This window comes from Moschus berezovskii, chromosome 6 (genome assembly GCF_049115385.1).
Source record: "Moschus berezovskii isolate FMDL1 chromosome 6, NW_MosBer_1.0, whole genome shotgun sequence".
NCBI lineage: Eukaryota > Metazoa > Chordata > Mammalia > Artiodactyla > Moschidae > Moschus > Moschus berezovskii.
This window is the reverse complement of record NC_142465.1, coordinates 90,050,884-90,074,744: the sequence shown is the minus strand read 5'-3', so window position 1 is coordinate 90,074,744 and position 23,861 is coordinate 90,050,884. Positions and strand designations below refer to the sequence as shown.

Sequence of the window (23,861 nt, the reverse complement as noted above, 5' to 3'; positions counted from 1 at the left end):
GGCCTTTTCATTACAATCAGACTTAGATGCAAGAAAAGTTCTAAAAATTCCATAGTTAAGCTGGTATTCTCCCATTTCTATCCATAAATGCTGATTTTAAAACTATGTCCACACACAAAAAAAAACAACACTATTTCCTCACACACCGATTTTCTCTCAGCCACCAAGCAAGCACAAATTCTTCAGAATAGGGAGTTGGGTTCCATGTGTAGGCTGATTGGGCAATTTGTGGGGTCATTCATTCTTATTCATCAATAGGGGACTATCTGCATAATTTATTAATACATACAAATTACTTGCATGCATTGGAGAAGGAAATGGCAACCCACTCGTGTTCTTGCCTGGAGAATCCCAGGGACGGGGGAGCCTGGTGGGCTGCCGTCTATGGGGTCGCAGAGTCAGACACGACTGAAATGACTTAGCAGCAGCAGCAGCAGCTTATTTAAAGACTTCATTCAAAATCTACTCATAGCCATACTCTTGAGAGAATACTAATACTCTTCAAAAACTTATCAATGAAGTAGAAATTGAGGCAGGTATTTGAAGTCCTTTCTCGACCCTGAGAATGACTTTAACAACCACTATGAAATTAGCTTGATGACATCATGGCATGTTGTACAATTTAGTTAAAAACAAAATGATAATATTCAACTATCTTCCAAGTCAGTTAACCTTCAACAAGGAAAGGGGGGATGGTAGCAAATAGTATTCCCAAGGGGAGAAAGAAGTCATGATTTACTCCTTGCTACTCATTTGTCTGAAGATGATTCACAAATCTTAAAACAGTTGAAGAAAAAACATAATAGACCTTATAGATATGCAATTATGAACTCTTAACCAAATTGGTAGTAGTTCGAAGTGGTTCCCATGGAACGTGAATGTCAGATTCCCATGTAACATGACCTCAAGGTCATGGCAAAATTCTAGTATCTGATAAGCTGACCACTATATTTAGTTATCGCCTAGCTGGCAATGTTTGTACTTGGCACCTATATTGAAAGCTGGAGATCCCTATGGCTGGCACAAGAAAAAAAAAGCTGTTTTGGACAGCACAGACCCGAGTTTGAGATTTTCCTTTCTTTCTCTACAACCAGTTGTTCTTCCTCCAATATCTCCATTCAGTGATGGGTAACAAGGAATCTAGCCATTGCAATAGTGAGTGTGAGGCAAAATCTGTCAATGAAAATACATTTAAATTTATTCTCATATCACAGTTCACAATTTTTACCATCCCAACAGTGGATTCCACAGGGAAACATGATGTAACTCAAGTTTTAGACCTTATTAATTGGGCCTACTGTGGTATGAAAAATATACTTACTTACCTGAAACATCAGTACTTGAATCCAGCAGACTCATTTGCTAAGACTGAACTTCATGCCTTTATCATTCACTAAAGCAAATATATTTACATGTATCTGAATTATTTACTCCAAACTATTCTATATTCTACTGTTTCATTATCATATCCTCAGATGAATATCTGGTACATATGCTGAAGATGGAAAATAAATCACTTTCTTCTATCTTTCATTTTTTAATATTTTTCTTTTTAGTCTGTACAACTTTCAGGATCTTAGCTTCCCAACCAGGGACCAAACTCCAACCCCTGCAGTTCACTGCACCAAGTTCAAACCACCAGACAGTCAGGGAATTCCCTACCTTTGGGTTTTTTAAAACAGCTTTCTGGCAATGATTTTTTAAAAAATAAAAAAAAAAATCTCTTTGCAATATTTTAAATGGCCTTTTAAAACCTCAAGCTGTGAAAAACTGTTGTGTTAAGTCTTCCACCTGCTATTTTCCGAGTAGCTGTAATCCATCATTTTCAAGCTAAGTCTAAACAGTTTGATTCATAATTGACATTTTCCAGAAAAACTCACTCTAGAAACATTTTGTTTATTTCAATAATACCTGACTTTGAGTTTAAGAAGATCAGCAAGGATGCTGTACTTTGAGGTGTTCTTTTGTTAGATGTACCACAACAGCTTAACATTGCTCCAAAGGAATGCAGTTGACAAATAAACCAAGTTGGTACAATTATGCCAATATGCAGTATGCAGATTTGTGTGTGTGCTCAGTCGCGTCTGACTCTTTGAGACCCCATAGACTCTAACCTGCCAGGCTTCTCTGTCCATGGAATTTTTCCAGGCAAGAATATTGGAGTCAGTTGCCATTTCCTACTCCAGGGGATCTTCCACCCAACCATCGAACTCTTGGAAGATTCTTGAGCCATCTGGATAACTCAGTAAGCGGTAAACCAGGAGGATATTCCTACCAGTAACTCTTAAGTACTAATCTACTGAGCAGTTTCCCATGAGAGGAAAGAAAGGAATGGAAAAATAAGACATATATCTTCTAAAGATGAGATAAAATGTTCATTGTGATTTCTTGATAACAGATGTGCTCCGGCCTTTGCTTCATTATCTAACTGAATTATTAATAAATAGTACTTTTATACCTAAAACTTTAAATAGGAGAGTACAAATGCCACGAGGGTAATGTCCATATACTACTTATTTTCTAATCCCTACTGTGAGTTGTTAGGCACATTAATCATCAAATGAACTCATCATCAAATTAACTATAAGCTTTTGTGATCTTTATCAGTCAATATGTTAAGCTTATTGAAAGAGTGACTCCTTTTGTGGAGAGGTATTTCGAAAACAGACACCTGAACAAATTCTACCTGTGACAAAACAAAATGATAGGTGTTATTGTCGTTTAGTCACTAAGTCGTGCCCAATTCTTTGTGATTCCATGTACTGTAGCCCGCCAGGCTCCTCTGTCCATGGGATTTCCCAGGCAAGACTACTGTTGTGGGCTGACATTTCCTTCTCCTGTGTCAAGGATCTTGCCGATTCAATGATGGAACCAGTGTCTCCTGCACTGGCAGGATTCTTTACTGTCGAGCCACCAGGGAAGCCGGATAGGTGTTATATCTACTAAAATTACTTGCCAGGATTACTATTTATAACTTAGTTATCACATATTCACAGAAGAAACCCACATTCCAGGAATATCAGGGATACTCCTTAAATTGTTTCTCTGTGCTGTGTGCTGTGCTTAGTCACTCAGTCATGTCTGACTCTTTGGACCCTATAGACTATAGGCCCCCAGGCTCTTCTGTCCATGGGGATTCTCCAGGCAAGAATAATGAAGTGAGTTGCCATGCTCTCCTCCAGGGGATCTTCCGAACCCAAGGACTGAACCCAGGTCTCCCTCATTGCAGGCAGATTCTTTACCATCTGAGCCACCAGGGTAGCCCAAGAATACTGGAGTGGGTAGCCTATCCCTTCTCCAGGGGATCTTCCTGACCCAGGAATTGAACCAGGGTCTCGTGCATTGCAGATGGATTCTTTACCAGTTGGACTATCAGGGAAGCCCAAAGTTTCTCTAACCTCTGTCTAAACTTTAGTACACCCCACGAATATTTATTGCTCTCAATATTGTAAAAACTATCACTCACTGAAAGTGAACAAATATTGTTCTCTGCTTAAAATATCCTTTTCCCAATCATAAGGGTAAACTGAACATATAATTTTAAAAAGGAACTTTTTAAGGAATAAGAATATAGTGATTGAGTGGGAATGGGGAAAATAAATAAGCTTATGGCAGCAACTGATTTTATAGAACAAACTCCCTAAAATAGAGCTGAAACAGAAGCTTTAATAAAAGGTTCCTACAATTCTTTTGACCAAGATATATTCATTAATTGCCTTCAAGTGGGCACCCAATGGGAAGAGCTGACTTGGGAAAAAAAACCCTGGTGCTGGGAAAAATTGAAGGTAAAAGGAGAAGTGGGCAGCAGAGGATGACATGGTTAGATAGAAAGCATCACCAACTCAATGGACATGAATTGGAGCAAACTCTGGGAGATAGCAGAGGACAGAGGAATCTGGCATGCTGCAGTCCATGGGGTCACAAAGAGTCGAACATGACTGAGAGACTGAACAAATGGCCCAAAGTGCTCTGATTTGAGGAAAGCCAGACTCCAATACTTTGGCCACCTGATGTGAAGAGCTGACTCATTTGAAAAGACCCTGATGCTGGGAAAGATTGAGGGCAGGAGGAGAAGGGGACGACAGAGGATGAGCTGGTTGGATGGCATCACCGACTTGATGGACATGAGTTTGAGCAAGTTCCGGCAGTTGGTGATGGACAGGGAAGCCTGGCGTGCTGCAGTCCATGGGGTCACAAAGAGTCGGACACGACTGAGTGACTGATCTGAACTGAACTGAGAGCACCTGTTCAGGTACAACTGCATCAAGCAACAAAACGGATATGATGAAGAGTTCTCATCCAGGGTATATGACATAAGCTTCTCAGATCTTCAGAAGGCTGACACTGCCAAGTCATATAATCAATGTGACACTGCACTTTCTTGTAGCTACTGCCGATCTTTTATTTTCTCCCTAGTGATAACCTTTAAGAATAAAGGGGGTTTAGTAGGTAGGAAAAAAAAAAGTGATTCTCAAACAATGTTTCCCAGGCATTTATTCCTTTTTCCCTTTTATTTTTCCTCTGTACTTTTGGAAATAAAGGTTTTATTATGAGTGTATTAATTGCTGCAAGTTCTGGGAAGCACAGTACCTGTCCCTGAAATGGACTCATCTTTTGGTGTATTGTGAGCTGAATCCTTAATAAATGACTGCAATAGAGAAATTCCTAAAAGCAAACAGCTTTAGGAAATGCTCTGGTTATTTCTAATGCCTGAACACTTTGTTTTAAGATCTTGGTTTCTACTGATTTTGTTTTGAAAAAGGCTGATGAATTCGGTCTGAAATGTAAAAATGGGGGGAAAAAAATGGAAGGAAGAGAACATGCAAAATAAGTTAATCATTATCATTTTAAGTGCCACCAGTTCTGTTTATAATCATGCACATGTGAATTGCTGAATCTCATTTGATCAACCCAATTAAACATTAAATAATTGCAGCCAATTATGCAAATATCAGCAACAATATTAATTTGTTGATCTTTTTGAGCAGATTAGCCTCACATGTTCCTAATGCTAGACTATCTTACGCCTTAAATGATCAATTAGTGTTACGATAACTAAGTCTTGAAGAATGGATAATTGCCTAGTTATAATGTGCCACTCTTGCTGTATTAATCCACTGCAATTAAACAAACAGTGCACAAGGAAACAAGATGTGCAGATGTTCCTTTTAAATCTATTTAACAAGTTAGTGTCAAGGTCAATTTCCTGTCATTACTTAAATGAGAATGGCAGATTGCGTTTGCTGTTTTAGGAGGCTTGGTTCCTTTAAATGTATATCCTTCATCTTCACGAAGTCTGGTTTTTAAGGGCTTAAAATGCTCTTAAGGTTTGATGAAAGAAATCACACAGACATAATGTCAAGACATATTGTTCTCCAACTTTTACAAGGAACATGTCTAGCCATACTAAATTTAGAGATGCAAAGTATAAAATGTATTTGTGGCAAACAAATGACTTCCACTTCTCAGAGGAAATGTTGAGTCTGGTTATTATGTGCTACTTGACAGGTTAGAATTACCTTAGGTCATTTCCAGACTACAATATTGAAAGCGAGGTCACAAGGCTTAGCAAAGGCAAACGCATACCCTTAGAACGCTACTTGGTGAACAACGTGCATGGAGGACAGTTAAAGCATGTCAGACCTGAAAAGAACAGACTCTCCCAAGACTTCAGATTGCCAATTAAGAGCCCCCTAAAAAAGATATTTTTACCATTCCTTTTCATCTTCTACTTTCCTCATTTTCATTTTGCCATTCCTATCTAAAAGGACCCTATGGCCAAAAGTCTTGGAAAAGAATCAAAGCCCCATTTGCTATGTGCTGCTAAATGCCTTAAGGAAATTTTTCCAGCACGTCAAACTTTTAGAATTTTTTTCCTTGCTCTGAAAAGAGAATGAAATATGATCAGCAAGATGAAAGTTATTAGGACTGAAGAAAACCAAAATAAAATGTCTGAGAGTTGACCTTCCAAGGGTAAATGTTTTCTATCAAGATTTGACTTTCCCCTAGATAAACCAGGATACTACAATTTTAACTTACAGCTCCAAAACAAGGAAAATATCATCTATAATCACTCTCCCTATACCCTAACCATGTGCTTATCCAATCCCCATTCAACAGGAAAGAGCACCTACAAAACCAGAGTATAAAATCCAGATTATATTCCTCTTTGCTTTCTACCAAAAAACTAAATATGGTTTATTTTGTATTTAACACTTTAACATTTATGTCTTTAACATATAACATGTCATTTCCATTTGGTTGGTATGATATCACCATCTTTTTAGAATTATTACTTTAATTCCAAGACACCCTTCAAATAAGAAATCATTCCTCCGACAAACTATAATCAGAGTATCTCCAATGACTTGGCAGTCCATGGAAACTAAAGACAACATGAGGTAAATATAGACAAAGTCAGAATCAATCACAAATTCTAATAAAGAGGTTTCATAATATAGAAACAAAGAAGGTACACTTCTATAGAAGCTAAATGTTCATTCATTCCTTACTATGGGCCAGGCTGGGGGATGCAAAGATCTATAAGGCACAAGACCCTCAGTCCTGTAGTGAAGCCTGCCCACGAATTACAACACAATGTGGAGACAGCAGAGGTGGTTTTGTTGATGTACCAGTGGAGCCTGTGATATCTGTGGTGCAGACTGTGATATCAGGAAGGAGGAGAGATTGTCCCTAAGATGGACTTAGGGGACCTGGAAAGAAATGTAAGGGAAAGAAATCCAGTTTCTCTAAGTTTTGATTTATAAACAACAACACACTTTTCTGAGGATGGAGATGTGGCCTGGGAAATGGTACCTATGAAATGTACTCAGATCAGCTTTCAAACACAAAGACACTCATTGGTTGATAAGCAGAACATAACTTATGCTAAAGAATAAACATTTCTTTAAAAATCTGAGTGAAGCCCTAAGGGAGGCACTAAGATTATGGAGGAAAATTCTACACTTATATGGCTTCCATAATCAACTCTCTAGAGAAGGTAAGGAAAGTTTCTAGGAGCAAGTTTAGAAACTACCACTGGATGATTGTGATTCATCTTCTCTGGCATGAGGAAACAATCGCCCTGGTAACACAGATAATACGAACAACATGATGCACAACTAAAATCAGGTAACCAAAGACACTTCTCATAATTCAAATGCAACAGTCTGTCCCAAGCGCACACAAATGATATCCTGTTCTTTTCCATTCAGGCTACCGTGATTGTCCAGTCGCTCTCTTCTCTTCCATACTACAAGAAAAGCAAGAAAAGATGTTTCAGTGTAAAACCTAATACCACAGGAACAGCTTATAAATAAACTTAATGATATAACCAACGTTGAACAAACGGTTCACTTCTGTTTTGTACATTAAAAGCAGGTTCATATTGAAAATAAAACTATGTATAACGAAACAGTCAAATACCTGGGAAGAATCATAGATTTTAAAAATTATTGTAGAGCTCAAATTTACAGCTGGTATAGGTTCCTTATATATGCCTTTTCACTACTATTCTGTATTTAGTTTCTCAGATCATGTCCCGTTTTCGCTTTAATCGCCTCTTTAGTACTAATATAACTTCAGTTGAAATGAACACAAAACATTCGAATTCCTGAATTGGAAAGAACATTACAAATCGTCTAGGCTGCAGGGAATGAGCCAAATAAGTGTGGCTCTGGATTTAACTTCACAGTTCTACTTCTATTGGTTTCGTATACTGGGATTCCAGGAAAGGTCTCTTTTGTAGAAAGTTCTAAGGCTTAAAAAATCAAGTGTGAAGAGCAATAAACTTTTAAGTCCAGCTTCTCATTTAAGGACACTAAGGCTCTAGTAACTCTGTTTTTAAAATTTTCTTTTATTGAAGTATAGTTGATTTACAGTGTAATGTTAATTTCTGCTATATAAAGTGATTCAGCTATGCATACATATATACGTATGTGTGTATATATGTACACACATATACATGTCTATACATACACATTGTTGTTCAGTTGCTAAGTCATGTTCTACTTTTTGTGACCCCCATGGACTGCAGACTCCAGGTTTCCCTGTCCTTCACTATCTCCTGGAGTTTGCTCAAACTCATGTCCATTGATATGGTGATGCCATCCGACCATCTCATCCTGTCGCCCCCTTCTCCTCACAGTCTTTTCCAGTGAATTGGTTCTTTGCATCAGGAGGCCAAAGTACTGCAGCTTCAGGCTTCCCTGGTAGCTCAGCTGGTAAAGAATCTGCTTGCAATGTAGGAGACCCTGCTTTGATACCTGGCTCAGGAAATTCCCCTAGAGAAGGGATAGGCTACCCACTCCAGTATTCTTGGGCTTCCTGGGTGGCTCAAAAGGTAAAGTATCTGCCTGCAATGTTGGAGTCCTGGTTTGATCCTTGGGTTGTGAAGATCCTCTAGAGGAGGGTATGGCAACCAACTCCAGTATCCTTGTTTGGAAAATCCCATGGACAGAGGAGCCTGGCAGGCTACAGTCCACGGGGTCTCAAAGAGTTGGACACAATTGAATAACTAAGCATTGCACAGCACGTATATATATATATATTTCCATATTCTTTTCCATTATGGTTTATCACAGAACACTGCACACATTTAACTGTCCTATACAATAGGTTCTGTTGTTTATACATTTTCTATATAGTTTACTTCTGCTAATCCCAACTTCCCAATCCATCCCTCCCCCACTCCCATCCCCCTTGGCAACCATAAGTCTGTTCTCTTCTTGGAAACTCTTAACTACAGCCCAGTTCTGTCTACCTGCAATGCTATTTCTCCTCCATCACACTGTGTCCTGGGTGTCTCTTAATGGAGCTTTAAAGACTTCAGAGAGCAGAATTTATCACATTGGTAAAAATACCAGAAGCTAAGAATGGGTCCCCCTACAACCTTCTGGTTTACATGAAAAGGAGAATGAAGGAAGCCAACGTCACTAAGTGACTTACTTAATCCACATCAGAAAGTGTTGCCTACAGAGTATGGCCTCCCACTGTTCACACTGTTGATTTCATAATGAATGCCAGACAAAACATTCCCAAATTCTGCCTGATTTATATACATAGCGAAATACACATTTTATTTTTCCTATTAGAATTTCCATCAATACATTAGACACTTTAGGTATTAATAATAATTGAGTATCAGCTACTGATATTTTGTATGCTAAGTGGGTTTCACATTTCCTATTGGGTATGTGTGTGCTTGCATACTAAGTCATTTCAGTTGTGTCCAACTCTTTGCGACCCTATGGACTGTAGCCTGCCAGGTTCCTCTGTCCTTGGGATTCTCCAGGCAAGAATACTGGAGTGAGTTGCCATTTCCTTCTCCAGGGGATCTCCCGGAACCAGGAATCAAACCTGCATCTCTTGCGTCTCCTGTACTGGCAGCTGGGTTCTTTACCACTAGTGCCATCTGGGAAGCCCTATTGACATTTTAGCAGATATACAAACTTATGACTCATGACTATAATTTCATCATTAATCTCACCAGTTAAAATGAATTTGCTTTCAGTTACCCATTTTAGTTTTATCAACAGTCAGGATCAGTTTCGAATACAATGACAGTCATAGGCCGTAATTCTAGGAACCTACAGAATGTGTATTAAGGTTTTTCTCTCTTGTCCTGCAACTCATGCTTTCATGTAAAATCATAGCATCTTGAGATGTTATTCAAGGGATTTGATAATACAGCTAATTCATAATATCTAGACCTAGGTAATTATCACCTTTCATTTCAATGATGAATAATGTACTTTAATTTTCCAAAGTGAAACAATTTAAAGTAGAGATGACAGATTTTAGCAGGAATAGAAGTATGCTGCCTTTAAAATGTATCCAGAGAAGGCGGGTTAAGAAAACATTGTCTGCATGGACCAGGCTGTCCTTATACTGCTGTCAGTGCTTTTAACGGGTGGCAGAGTGGTAAAAGAATCTGCCTGCCAATGCAAGAGACGAGGATTTGACCCTGGGTCGAGAATATCCCCTGGAGGAGGAAATGGCAACTCCAACATTCTTGCCTGGGAAATCCCATGGAGAGGAGCCTGGCAGGCTACAGGCCATAAGGTTGCAAAGAGTCGGACATGACTTAGTGACTAAATAACAAAAATGCATCCTTAACACTACCATAGCAACAGCCTTTAATGTTTCCAATGCAGTAAATAAAATCCAGCCTGTGGGATGGTACTTTGAGTCCACGTGGAAGACTCAGTGTGATGTGCAGAATTTTTCAACTTTTCATCAATTCCAATTAGAACACTGAACTAAAATGTGAATAATAATGACAAGCTTATTACTTGCATTCAATGCACATTTGGCAAGTAATTTTACAAGGCCTTTGCTAAAATGTGCCTTTTACATTTGGCAGAAAATTCTAAAACATAAAAGGCCAAGCTTTAAGTTAGGCACATAACTCTCAACAAGGCCAATAAAAATAGAACCAATGCTGCCCACCAGTTAACACTTCATCATCCTGGTTGTAGGACATATTCAATGGCCATGCAAAGCTCTGCAATCCGAAAACAAGGGGTGAAGTGTGAATTAGGGAACAAGGAGGGGCTGGGAAGCTGGGCAAGGGACTGCACCATCAAGGCAATCTAGGGATGTTCACCAAGTCTGAACACACACAGAGAATAGCTCAGGACTTCTCCAGGGAAAGAACAGTTATTTATTCTTACAAAGCTGCAGCCACTGGTGCGAAAAGAGAGTTTTAAAATTCTACCTGGTGGTGGACTATCAATACAGATCATGGGAGTACAACCGGCATAGTTTCTCAGGCGGATATCGACTGGCCCGAACCCAAGAAGTCCTGGCCAGCAAGGAAGCCTGCCTGCAGCTTGGCACAGGAAGCCTCTCTGGGGCCGCGGCTGAGGTTCGACGCATGATACAGGATGCTTGGGGCTGGTGCACGGGGATGACTTGGAGGGAGGATATGGGGAAGAGGGAGGTGGAAGGGGGGTTCAAGAAAGGGAACACATGTACACCCGGGGCGGATTCGTGTCAATATATGGCAAAACCAACCAATATATTAGTGTAAGGTAATTTGCCTCCAATAAAATAAATTAAAAAAAAATACAGATCATGCTTTGATCCCACTCATCTTCCCTTAAACTACTGAAGATGTCCAACTCTGGGTGTTGACAATCACTCCTCCCACTTTCTGAAATGGCAATAGCAACACTGCTAGTTACTCAAACATGCTACCCCAATATTTATGACCTGGGCTGCAGCTTTTATCTCATCTTGACAGCAGTTTCGATGTATATCTCACTTTGAAAAAAATCTAAATCAGATTCTCTTAAGGTTTTTTCTTCTTTTTGTAAAATAATTTGACGTTTTTATCTCTTCTCAGAATATGTTAATACACAAGGGCAACACGTTTCTGTTCTTCAGTACTTGCTTGGTGTGTCACTCACCCATTCATTCCTTTTTCAACATTACTGAGGTTCTTGCCTGGCGGTCCAGTGGTTAAGAATCTGCCTTCCAACGGAGGGGACCTGGGTCCAATCCCTGATCAGGGATTTAAGATCCCACAAGCCACAGGGCAACTAAACTCACATGACACAACTAGAGAAGCCCACGTGCTGCAATTACTGAGGCCGTGTGCCACAAGAGAAGCCTGCATGCACCACAACCAGACGAAGGCCCTGTGCCACAATGAAGAGCATCACAGCCAAAAATGAATTAATTAAAACAATTTTAAATTAACAAATTAATCTTAAAAATTGAAGAATATAGTACAAAGAGAAAATGTTACCAGGAGTCAGGGTAAAAAAAGTTAAAAAAAAAAAAAAAGAAACATTACTAAGTATGTACTATGGCACAGACGTTGTGAGAATACTGGAATTACAAAAAGAGAATAAACTAACACCCACACTCAAACAACCATGGAACAAAGGTAAGTGTGTGACTAATCAGAATATACTTTAAAAGTCCTAAGTGATCATCCAGGGGCTATGGAAAATGGGGAAGAAGCAGCAGTTAAGTGGGTGAATGTATGTTTGTACTAAGGAAAGGGGATGTTATTCTAGAGATTTAAAAGATTCTTCAAGGAGATGCATCTTGAAGAAACAACCAACATCTTATCAAACAGGCAAACTGTGGAAGATACAGGAAGGCAGGAAGGAAGCAAATAGAGCCGAGCATGTTGGAGGACAGAAAAGACCCCTATATGGCAGAAGCGAAGGTGCAAATGATGGTAACAGGAATAGCAAGGAGCAATGGGAGAGCGAGGGATATGGACAGCATGGTGATGTTCTCCAAGTTCAAGTCTGGTTAAGTATGAACACAGAAGTGCTTTTTTTTTTGTTACACTATTAAAAAAATAAAAAGAAGAAGGGACTTCCCTGTTGGTCCTGTGGTTAAGAATCCACACAATGGTTCAATCCTTGGTCAGGGAACTAAGATCCAAGGAGCATGCCAAGGAGCAACTAAGCCCACAGATACAACTAGAGAGGCCACGTGCAAGTAAAGGATCCCGAATGACAATGAAGATCCCACAAACCACAACTAAGACCCAACAGAGCCAAATAAATAAATATTTTAAAAAAAGCCACAAAATCAGTCTGCATTCACTGATTTTAAAAATTGGAAAAGAAAACTGGGGAAAACTCTAAAACCTGTCGTTTGAAAAGTTTGCCCCCAAGAGGTAATTTGTAGGGCAATAAGACCCAGGGAAAGAGGAGAGTAAAAAGGTTGGCTTGAAGCTCAACATTCAGAAAACAAAGATCATGGCATCTGGTCCCATCACTTCATGGGAAATAGATGGGAAAACAGTGGAAACAGTGTCAGACTTTATTTTCTGGGGCTCCAAAATCACTGCAGATGCTGATTGCAGCCATGAAATTAAAAGACACTTGCTCCTTGGAAGGAAAGTTATGACCAACCTTGATAGTATATTAAAAAGCAGAGACGTTACTTTGCCAACAAAGGTCCGTCTAGTCAAGGCTATGGTTTTTCCAGTGGTCATGTATGGATGTGAGAGTTGGACTGTGAAGAAAGCTGATCGCTGAAGAATTGATGCTTTTGAACTGTGGTGCTGGAGAAGACTCTTGAGAGTCCCTTTGACTGCAAGGAGATCCAACCAGTCCATTCTAAAGGAGATCAATTCTGGGTGTTCATTGGAAGGACTGATGCTAAAGCTGAAACTGCAATACTTTGGCCACCTCATGCGACGAGTTGACTCACTGGAAAAGACTCTGATGCTAGGAAAGGTTGGGGGCGGGAGGAAAAGGGGACGACAGAGAATGAGATGGCTGGATGGTATCACCAACTCTGTCGACATGAGTTTGAGTGAACTCCGGGAGTTGGTGATGGACAGGGAGGCCTGGAGTGCTGTGATTCATGGGGTTGTGGAGAGTAGGACACGACTGAGAGACTGAACTGAACTGAACTGAAGACCCAGGGAACTAGATGGCTAATTACCCAAGTGGGATGAACACTCAGCCTCAGAGATTCTTGCTCATATACAGAAATATACAAGTTAAATGAAAATCAGATCTATGGTTAAGAAGGAATTCTACCCCCAGCGAAAGAACTGGCAAGAACCTTGAGGATTCTTTGGTTGCTATTGCGCTCCTTTTCAATTTCAGAGCACTTGGGAGGAAACATCATGTTTCCATGTAACGTCAAAGAGATCAAATGTAAAACATGGTGCAATTCTATGCTTTTTCCTCAGTAATTACTTAAATTATTTTTCTTGGAGAGAAACAGACAATTTAGTAGCTTGGCTGACAGCATCAATTTGCCATCTTGTAAGAGAATAATTTTGAAACTGTAGGTTTCATACCCACAGGCACAAAATAATTGAAGAAGAAAAGAGGTGGTCTTAGATTCCAAAGGGATGGTCCTGGGTTACTTAACAATTTGGAGCAGATTTGTTGCTTCGTTTAGTTCAGAATCTCATGTACCCCTGCACTTCCCAGGTGGCTCTAGTGGTAAAGGATCTGCCTGCCAGGAAAAGTAAAAGACAAAGATTCAATCCCTGGGTCAGGAAGATCCCCTGGAGGAGGGCATGGCAATCCATTCCAGTATTCTTGCCTAGAAAACTCCATGGACAGAGGAGCCTGTCAGGCTATAGTCCATGGGGTCGCAAAGAGTTGGACATGACTGATCACATGCATGCCTGCATCCCTTTGTTTCTTTGTTCAGTACAGAGCTCTTGAACATATCATTAGTTTTTTAGTGTTATTACCATTATACTTTACTACCTAAGGTAAAAAGAGAAATTACTAACCTCTTAGCCAAGTTATAAAGAGAATACATACAGGGAAGAGAAAAATGTTCTATTTCTCCTCCTTTTCTACTTCATATGTAACTTCTATTTTCAAACCTTTTGATATGGTCTCAAATTTAAATTGAATAAATCGTCGTTCTATATCAGTTTGCTCTGACTTCTCCAATTTCCTGGTCACTTTTTTCACTACTCTATTCCCAGGCATCTGAAACAGCCTCTGGCATACAGTGTGTGCTCAATATAATTGTTGAATGAATGAATCAAAACCATTCACTTCTGTCACCTGCATTCCTGCGTTCTGTAATCTTACTTCTAAATATGCTCTTTCTCACAGGGAACTCTCCTCAATTTTATGTGGCAACCTGAAAGGTACTGCATTTGGGGGGAAATGGATACATTACAAGTATGGTTGTGTCTCTCTGCAATCCACCTGAAACTATCACAACATTGTTAATTGTCTATCAGTTCAGTTCAGTTCATTTGCTCAGTCATGTCCGACTCTTTGCCACCCCATGAATCACAGCACGCCAGGCCTCCCCGTCCATCACCAATTCCCGGAGTTCACTCAAACTCATACCCCAACATAAAGACCTGACATATATACACTACCAAGTGTAAAATAGACAGCTCCTGGGAAGCTGCTATATAACACAGGGAGCCCTTTCAGTGAATATTCAGGGTTTCCTTTAGGATTGACTCATGCGGAAGCTAAAGCTCAAATACTTTGGCCACCTGATGAGAAGAGCCAACTCATTGGAAAAGACCTTGATGCTGGGAAAGACTGAGGGCAGGAGGAGGGGATGACGGAGGATGCGATGGTTGGATGGCATCACCGACTCAATGGACATGAATCTGAGCAAATTCTAGGAGATAATGAAGGACAGGGAAGCCTGGTGTGCTGCAGCTCACGGGGTTGCAAAGAGTTGGACACAACTTAGTGACTGAACAACAGGGTGTCCAGCCCAGTGCTCTGTGGTGACTTAGAGGGCTGCGGTTGGAGGGAGGAACAAGAGTGAGGGGATACATACACACACACATACACACACACACTTATGCCTGATTTGCATTGTTGTATGGCAGAAACCAACACAACGTCGTAAAGCAATTATCCTTCAATAAATAAATAAAATGCTCTTTCTGAGACCTTTTGCAATGGCTTCCCATCTGTCCCAAAGATGCCTTGGGACTTCTTCTATTCATACTTTAGGGTTTAGGGGCATATATGTAGTCACCATCTCAATGTGGATAATACTCATTTCTGGTTTTGCCTTCCAAAGCTTCATGATGATGCTGGCTGAACACCTCTACTTAGCTTTTTCTTCTGATTCATATTTAATAGAATTTAATTTTCCCTCTGTCATCTTCATGACCCAGATAAGCACAATGGTGTGATCACTCACCTAGAGCCAGACATTCTGGAATGTGAACTGAAGTGGGCCTTAGGAAGCATCACTATGAACAAAGCTAGTGGAGATGATGGAATTCCAGTTGAGCTATTTCAAATCCTGAAAGATGATGCTGTGAAAGTGCTGCACTAAATATGCCAGCAAATTTGGAAAACTCAGCAGGGGCTACAGGACTGGAAAAGGTCAGTTTTCATTCCAATACCAAAGAAAGGCAATGCCAACGAATGCTCAAACTACTGCACAATTGCACTCATCTCACACGCTAATAAAGTCATGCTCAAAATTCTCCAAACCAGGCTTCATCAATACGTGAACCGTGAACTTCCAATGTTCAAGCTGGTTTTAGAAAAGACAGAGGAACCAGAGATCAAATTGCCAACATCCACTGGATCATTGAAAAAGCAACAGAGTTCCAGAAAGACATCTATTTTTGCTTCATTGACTATGCCAAGGCCTTTGACTGTGTGGATCACAATAAACTGTGGAAAATTCTGAAAGAGATGGGAATACCAGACCACCTGACCTGCCTCTTGAGAAACCTGTATGCAGGTCAGGAAGCAACAGTTAGAACTGGACATGGAACAACAGACTGGTTCCAAATAGGAAAAGGAGTACGTCAAAGCTGTATATCGTCACCCTGCTTATTTAACTTCTATGCAGAGCACATCATGAGAAACGCTGGGCTGGAGGAAGCACAAGCTGGAATCAAGATTGCCAAGAAGTATCAATAACCTGAGATATGCAGATGACACCACCCTTATGGCAGAAAGGGAAAAAGAACTAAAGAGCCTCTTGATGAAAGTGAAAGAGGAGAGTGGAAAAGTTGGCTTAAAGCTCAACATTCAGAAAACTAAGACCATGGCTGCTGGGCCCATCATTTCATGGCAAATAGACAGGGAAATGGTAGAAACAGTGGCTGACTTTATTTTTTGGGCTCCAAAATCATGGCAAATGGTGATTGCATCCATGAAATTAAAAGACAATTACTCCTTGGAAGGAAAGGTATAACTGACCTAGACAGCATATTAAAAAGCAGAGACATTACTTTGCCAACAAAGGTCCATCTAGCCAAGGCTATGGTTTTTCCAGTGGTCATGTGTGGATGTGAGAGTTGGACTATAAAGAAAGCTGAGCACCGAAGAATTGATGCTTTTGAACTGTGGTGTTGGAGAAGACTCTTGAGAGTGCCTTGGACTGCAAGGAGATCCAACCTAAAGGAGATCCTAAAGGAGATCAGTCCTGGGTGTTCACTGGAAGGACTGATGTTGAAGCTAAAACTCCAATACTTTGGCTACCTGATGTGAAGAGCTGACTCATTTGAAAAGACCCTGATGCTGGAAAACACTGAAGGCAGGAGGAGAAGGGGACAACAGAGGATGATATGGTTGGATGGCATCACCAACTCAATGGACATGAGTTTGGGTAAACTCCAGGAGTTGGTGATGGACAGGGAGGCCTGGCGTGCTGCAGTCCATGGGGATACAAAGAGTCGGACACGACTGAGAGACTGAACTGAAAAAATTATTCTTTATCAACATAGTGGAGTTCAATTAAACTTTATATCAGTTTCAGTTCATTTCATTTCAGTTCAGTCGATCAGTCGTGACCGACTCTTTGCGACCCCATGAATCACAGCACGCCAGGCCTCCCTGTCCATCGCCAACTCTTGGAGTTCACTCAAACGTATGTCCATCGAGTCAGTGATGCCATCCAGCCATCTCATTCTCCTTCATCCCCTTCTCCTCCCGCCCCCAATCCTTCCCAGCATCAGAGTCTTTTCCAGTGAGTTAACTCATCGCATGAGGTGGCCAAAGTATTGCAGTTTCAGCTTTAGCATCAGTCCTTCCAATGAACACCCAGGATCGATCTCCTTTAGAATGGACTGGTTGGATCTCCTTGCAGTCAAAGGGACTCTCAAGAGTCTTCTCCAGCACCACAGTTCAAAAGCATCAATTCTTCGGCGATCAGCTTTCTTCACAGTCCAACTCTCACATCCATACATGACCACTGGAAAAACCATAGCCTTGACTAGACGGACCTTTGTTTAGTTATATATACATATATATTAGCTATTATATATATATAAAGCAGAATCACTTTGTTATATACCTGAAAGCTCATAAATCAACCATACATCAATTTAAAAAAAAAAGACTCACTAGAAGAGAAACACCTGAATCATCCATGCAGAAAAGTTTTATTAAATTTCTTCAAATTACTTTTGATTGTTTCTATGTATAAAAGTGGAAAACAACTCTAAGTTTTAAGTCCTCTAACATTAAGGTATTCCTTTAAGGTTACAGAAAGTTCCTATAGAAAACTTCTATTGAAGAGTAGAAGTAAGACAACTTGTAAATTCAAAACCCACAATCTTTCTTTTATTGTTATAAATTTTGCATAAAAGTTGTTAAGTCATCAAAAAATAACATATTTTATCCGAAGTCTTCAATTGCTCTGTAGGGACCTGCTGCTTTCCCTATCAATTTTAAATATTTGCTTAGTTTTTAAGACCACACACCATTTGATGTCACTCATCAATTAAACTTCATTTTACATTTTAATATGAATCTCGGCTCCCTTTTCACCAACTGGCAATGATGGCATCTAGGCTCACCAAATTTTGGAAAAACATATTTTACAGGTGAGCCAGGTTTCCCAAGTGTATTATCTGCCTACCTAGAGAGATACTTAACTGCCTGATGATATTACTGTAGATTGTTGCTCAGAAAAAAATAGACAAAACAAAGTTAGCAGTACTAAAAAACAGGTGTGCATGCTCTTTGACCCGATAATTACACTTTCAGGAATTTATCCTAAAGAAAAAACTAAAAATACAGTGTTTATAACAGTGAAAGAATTTCCAACAACATAAATGTTCAACAATAAGATTTCTTTAAAAATTATTCTTTATCAACACAGTAGAGTTCAATTAAACTTTATACATCAAATTTTAAAATTTACTGATATCAAAAAGCAAATGATTTATTAATTAAAAAAAGCAGGTTAACAAAATTATATGTGATCCCATTGTTAGAAAAACATCTATCTAAAAATATATAAATGCTTACAAATTATTGAAAATCAAGATATCAAAAATTCATGGTGCTTTTATCTGTGATGGAATCACAGGTAATATTATTTTTTCTGTGCTTTCTTCGACTTTAGAGCTTTTTTTCATGTTACACTTTTCAATGATTTTTTAAGTGTTATCAAAATTTGCTGAATATATTTATTTTTTAATGTTAAGTAACTGAGTCTCTGACTCTCTGACTGTGTATGTATGTGTTTGTATCTTTTCCCTCTTCTTTCCTTCATTCCTTTTTTTTTTCAAATATGCATCTTTTTTCTCATTTCCCACTTTGCTCATGCCCACACACACTATCAGCAATATTTTCCTTAAATTTAGTTTGTTGACCTCAAATGGCAGTACTTACTCTCTTCTCTCCACAGAGGTAAGACCTGGTTCCAGGCTTTGAATGAAATAAATAACATCTTAAAAATAGATGCTCTTACCTGAATATCAGTCAGTCTTTCTAAGATCCGGCTTGCAAGCTTAGGACCATTCTCCATAGTTGGAATGTGTATAGTCTATCAAAGAAAACCAGACACGAACTAATTTGAGGATACTCATGTACACTGTGACAACAAGTAAGAAACTAAGCAGGTTTACCAATATAGGGAATGGCACTATGATAACCTTGTTACATATGCTAACTTCTATGCCAAAGATTCTTTCTTATTCTTAATTTGAATAAACACAATCTAGTCAATGCTAGGTTGTTCATCTCCTACCAGTTGATTTCAGGGTACAAGTGGTTTATATGCCAATCTCCAGGCTGATTTGGAGAACCAACGAGAAGCCAAGGGTACCTAGAACCGTGGCTAAACTTAAAGAACCCTACTTCCTCCAGCATCCTGAGAATCTACAAAGATGAAATATTAGCCTCCACATCGAACCCTTTTGGCAGGGAATGAGAACTCAAAAGATATTCAGCCATGAATTAAAGCAAGCCATTTCAGGGACATAAGTTGTTTTTGTTGTTGTTTGTTTCTGGCCTTGTTGTATGGCATGCAGCGATCAAACCTGTGCCCCTGCAGTGGAAGCATGGAGTCTTAACCACTAGGCCACCAGGAAAGTCCATCAGTAACATAAATGCAAACAAGTCTATGTCTTCACAAAAGGGGTTGCTAAATCTGTCTGTTCTAAACCAAGCTTCCCAGGGCCTCAAATTCCACAAAGTTGCACAGATGGTTAAAATCAGGGCAAAGAGATTTTATGACCCTAATCTGTATTTCATGAACTGTGGTGTTGGAGAAGACTCTTGAGAGTCCCTTATACTGCAAGGAGATCCAACCAGTCCATTCTAAAGGAGATCAATCCTGGATGTTCATTGGAGGGACTGATGCTAAAGCTGAAACTGCAATACTTTGGCCACCTCATGCGACGAGTTGACTCACTGGAAAAGACTCTGATGCTGGGAAAGGTTGGGGGCGGGAGGAGAAGGGGACGACGGAGAATGAGATGGCTGGATGGCATCACTGACTCTGTGGACATGAGTTTGAGTGTACTCCGGGAGTTGGTGATGGACAGGGAGGCCTGGCGTGCTGTGATTCATGGGGTCGCGGAGAGTCAGACACGACTGAGCGACTGAACTGAACTGAATCTGTATTTCGAGTCATGACTATTCATGCCTTGCTGGCTTGAGGCTTTTGATAGTTTGATTTTAGTAGACAGTCTATACTCCTACTCTTCTTATTATACTCTTTAGGATAACAGGAAAGTTAGATATGCCTTTTGGCTCTGAATGCCCCCCTAAAACAAGACCACAAAATGTGTTCAACTTTATAAACTTACTTCTAGAGATGAAGTAACAACTGGACTTTAAAAATCTGACCCAGGGACATCCCTGATGGTCCAGTGACCAAGAATCCACCTTGCAGTGCAGGGGAAGTGTGTTCGATCCCTGGTCAGGGAACCAAGATCTTACATGCTATGGAGCAACTAAGCCTGTGCGCCACAATTACTGAGCCCGTGAGCCACCACTAGAGACTCTGCATGCCACAAGGAAAGATCCTGCATGATGCAGCGAAGATCCGATACAGCCAAATAAATAAATAAATATTAAAAGAAACATGCTTTAAAAGAAAACTGACCTAATGACAACTTTAGTTCATTTAAGTGTAGACCAATAATATATTATCTAGTTATTACCACAGTAAAATGTGAAACAGTAGCATTTTAATCAGTACAAGTATCCATATAAAATAGAATAATCTTTTTCCCTTGAAATCATCTATCTGTTCATGCAATTATGTCAAGTTTTTGAAAATCCCAAGCAATGAAGCAACCACCATTTAAATCAGCAGAAAAAAAATCAGTTCACCCAGTTGAGGAAACATAATTATAATGGTGAATTTAAAAACCAACAGAATTTGCATTTACTGTTATGAATGATTTAAGCCAATTATATTATAAAAATAATGCCCCTATGCCTCTGAATTATGAAGTTAGATGAGGACGGAGCTATGTTGTTATAAAGAAGAAAGCAAAAAAAACAACAACAAAAATACTGACAAGAAATGGAAGTACAGCATATATAAACAAGATTAATTTAATAGGAGAAAATGTCTTCCAATTAAAAGCTTCTGGAAGTAAATGCATCATGTTTGCCAAATGAAAATTTTTTATGAAGTGGTTTAATTAATGATGATGATGAGGATGAAAAAACTCACTTATCATTCAAATGAGTTTTCCTTAACAACTTGCTATTCCTCCTCCAGTAGTTAGGAAGTACTTTTGGAAACCAGAGACTGAAATATAACTACTTGTAAGTCCTCCTTTATGGTCTCCCTGGTGACCTAGTGGTAAAGAATCAACCTGCTAATGCAGGAGACTCAAGTTTGATACCTAGTCTGGGAAGATCCCTGGGAGAAAGATATGGCAACCCACTCCAGTATTCTTGTCTGGAGAATTCCATGGACAGAGGAGCCTGGCAGGCTACAGCCCATGGAGTCGCAGAGTCAGACACAACTTAGCGACTTAACAGCAAGAAGACCTTCCTTAGAGAGATGCTAGATGAGTGTAAGCCTATTGGCATACTTAAGGCAGGTGTGATAACCAAGGATGAAACTGAAGGAGCTTTCAGGAAACCACTGGAAAGATGAATAAGTCATTTGCTAACACAGGTTCATAAAGACAACTGCCGCAATTAACAGAATATCAAGTTATTTAAAAAATCCTTTGCATCCTGAGGTCAATTAGCATTTTGTCCATATATATACCCAAAGAGTTAAATTATAGGCAAATGATTGAAAATGACAAGAAGTGAAGAAACACTGTCTTACCTCACCCTTGTACAGTATAGTCGAAACAGGGCAAACAACACAGGCGGTACCTGAACCAAACATCTCCCTCACCCGGTTTTCCTCCACAGCTGTGGTCAAGTCATCCATGGTGAGGTATCTCTCTGATACCTTAAATTCACCCTGTTTGGAATAGAAATACAAACAAATATAATTCAAGAGGGAGGGGACATATGTATACGTTAGGGCTGATCCATGTTATTTGGCAGAAAAAAACAACAAAATTCTGTAAAGCGATTATCCTTCAATTAAAAAACAGATTATATATATACATATATATTTAAGGAAAAGACATGCAAAAAATGCCCTGAGGTACAGACCTTTCTACTTTACCTTCTGACTGAACTGAAACAATGTCATAATCATGTTTAGAAGAAAAGCTGGGAAGACTGACATCATTTGGGAAACACACCAACATGCTAAGCAACCTACTCCAAGGTCACAGCATCTCTAAATGAGATGATCAGAATATAAAATATAAGATCAGCATGATAGAGTACACGGGATATTTTAATACTTGCTTTCTTTTCTGCCTTTTGTTTGTTATCATGGCCAAAGTTTCACAAGCTGATGCACTCAAGTGTTACTTGATGTGTGTTCCAAACCCTTTTTATCATAAGACAAAGTACATCATTATCTAATATCAATAATTAGAGCCACTATTTATTGAGCATCAGTTACACATCACGTTCTCTAAATTTTAATGTGGGTATTATCACCCTGTTTTACAGATAAGAAAATTAAGGTTCAAGGACATTGACTGACACCCCTGAGGCCTCACAGATAGGCAATGGCAGAAACTGAATTTGAACTCAGGTCTGATCTGATTGACTCCAAATCTAGTCCTCTGTCTACTGTGTCTTTTATGGAGTAGAAACAGGGGCTGAGTTTAAACATCTGAAATATTTCATTATTTTAAAACATACATAGATAGCATATTTGAGAAATTACACTGTGTATTTTCCCCCCTAATTTCACTGATTCAGTTGACTTTACAGCAGTAATCCTCTTCTTTCTCTCTGATGCCGTTTTAGGTTGAGTTTCATCACAGAATTATTGGTATACCCTCTCATCAACTTCCTCTGAATTATTTGAACATCTGCTCAAGGATAGAAAGTGGGGTAAAAAAAAAAACAAACCTGATGCTTTCAAGCTGTGTTTAAACTATCTGTTTCATACTCATTCTTTAATCTGTTTAATTCTCATTCTTTGTTAGTAGTTAAAGCTCAAAAAAAAAAAAAAAAAGCTGGTCAAGAGGCTATTTGAATTAAGGGCAGCAAAGAATGGATACTTTATGTAAGAAGAGAGGATTTTTTTTTTTAGTGTACAAGTCTACAACAGATACAAATGGAAATCATAGCCCTTGGCAAGATTCAAAGATAAGAAGAAGACGACTTTGTACTGTAAGCATATTTGGGAAGATAAGAAAAAATATGCCTGCAATAGAAATGTGGCTTTTTGTAAGTTTCAATTTATCTCAGTCTGCAACTGCAATTAAGTTGTACAAAGGTAAGTAACTAAATACATAAACTCCAGAAAATCAGCTAAGTTAAAGCTGAGTTCTGTGTTCTGGAAAAGAAAAAAAAAAAATCTCCTGTAAATAAACAGAATTGTTTTTCCTCTCCTCACCCTCCTTTATCTTTGGACAATTTTCCCCTGTCTGGCAAATACTGGTAACCCCCCACATGCCTCTTGGCGTGTATGTCTCACAGTTTTAAAAATAAATTATAGCTAAGGAGTCAAGAAAAAACTTCCTCCATAATAACCTATTTTTCATGCTAGCAAATCATTAGTGTGGGAAAGCATTTCCACTTGCAACTTGTCATCAAACCTTCTGTACTTGGTTGATTTTTCTCTTTAAT

At 39.3% G+C, this 23,861-nt stretch overlaps 1 protein-coding gene across 2 annotated transcripts in view; it reads right to left on the bottom strand.

Moving 5' to 3' along the window:
• Nucleotides 1-47: 47 nt before the first annotated feature.
• BCAT1 (branched chain amino acid transaminase 1) overlaps nucleotides 48-23,861 on the bottom strand; it is a 137,648-nt gene continuing 113,834 nt past the window's right edge. For both annotated transcript variants that reach the window (XM_055396116.2, XM_088837276.1), the window contains 3 exons: nucleotides 21,982-22,122; nucleotides 19,150-19,224; nucleotides 48-7,252 (listed from right to left, as the gene is read on the bottom strand). In XM_055396116.2, the coding sequence (XP_055252091.2) occupies nucleotides 7,211-7,252; nucleotides 19,150-19,224; nucleotides 21,982-22,122 (258 nt within the window). In that variant the 3' untranslated portion in view covers nucleotides 48-7,210. The remainder of the gene's footprint in view (nucleotides 7,253-19,149; nucleotides 19,225-21,981; nucleotides 22,123-23,861) is intronic.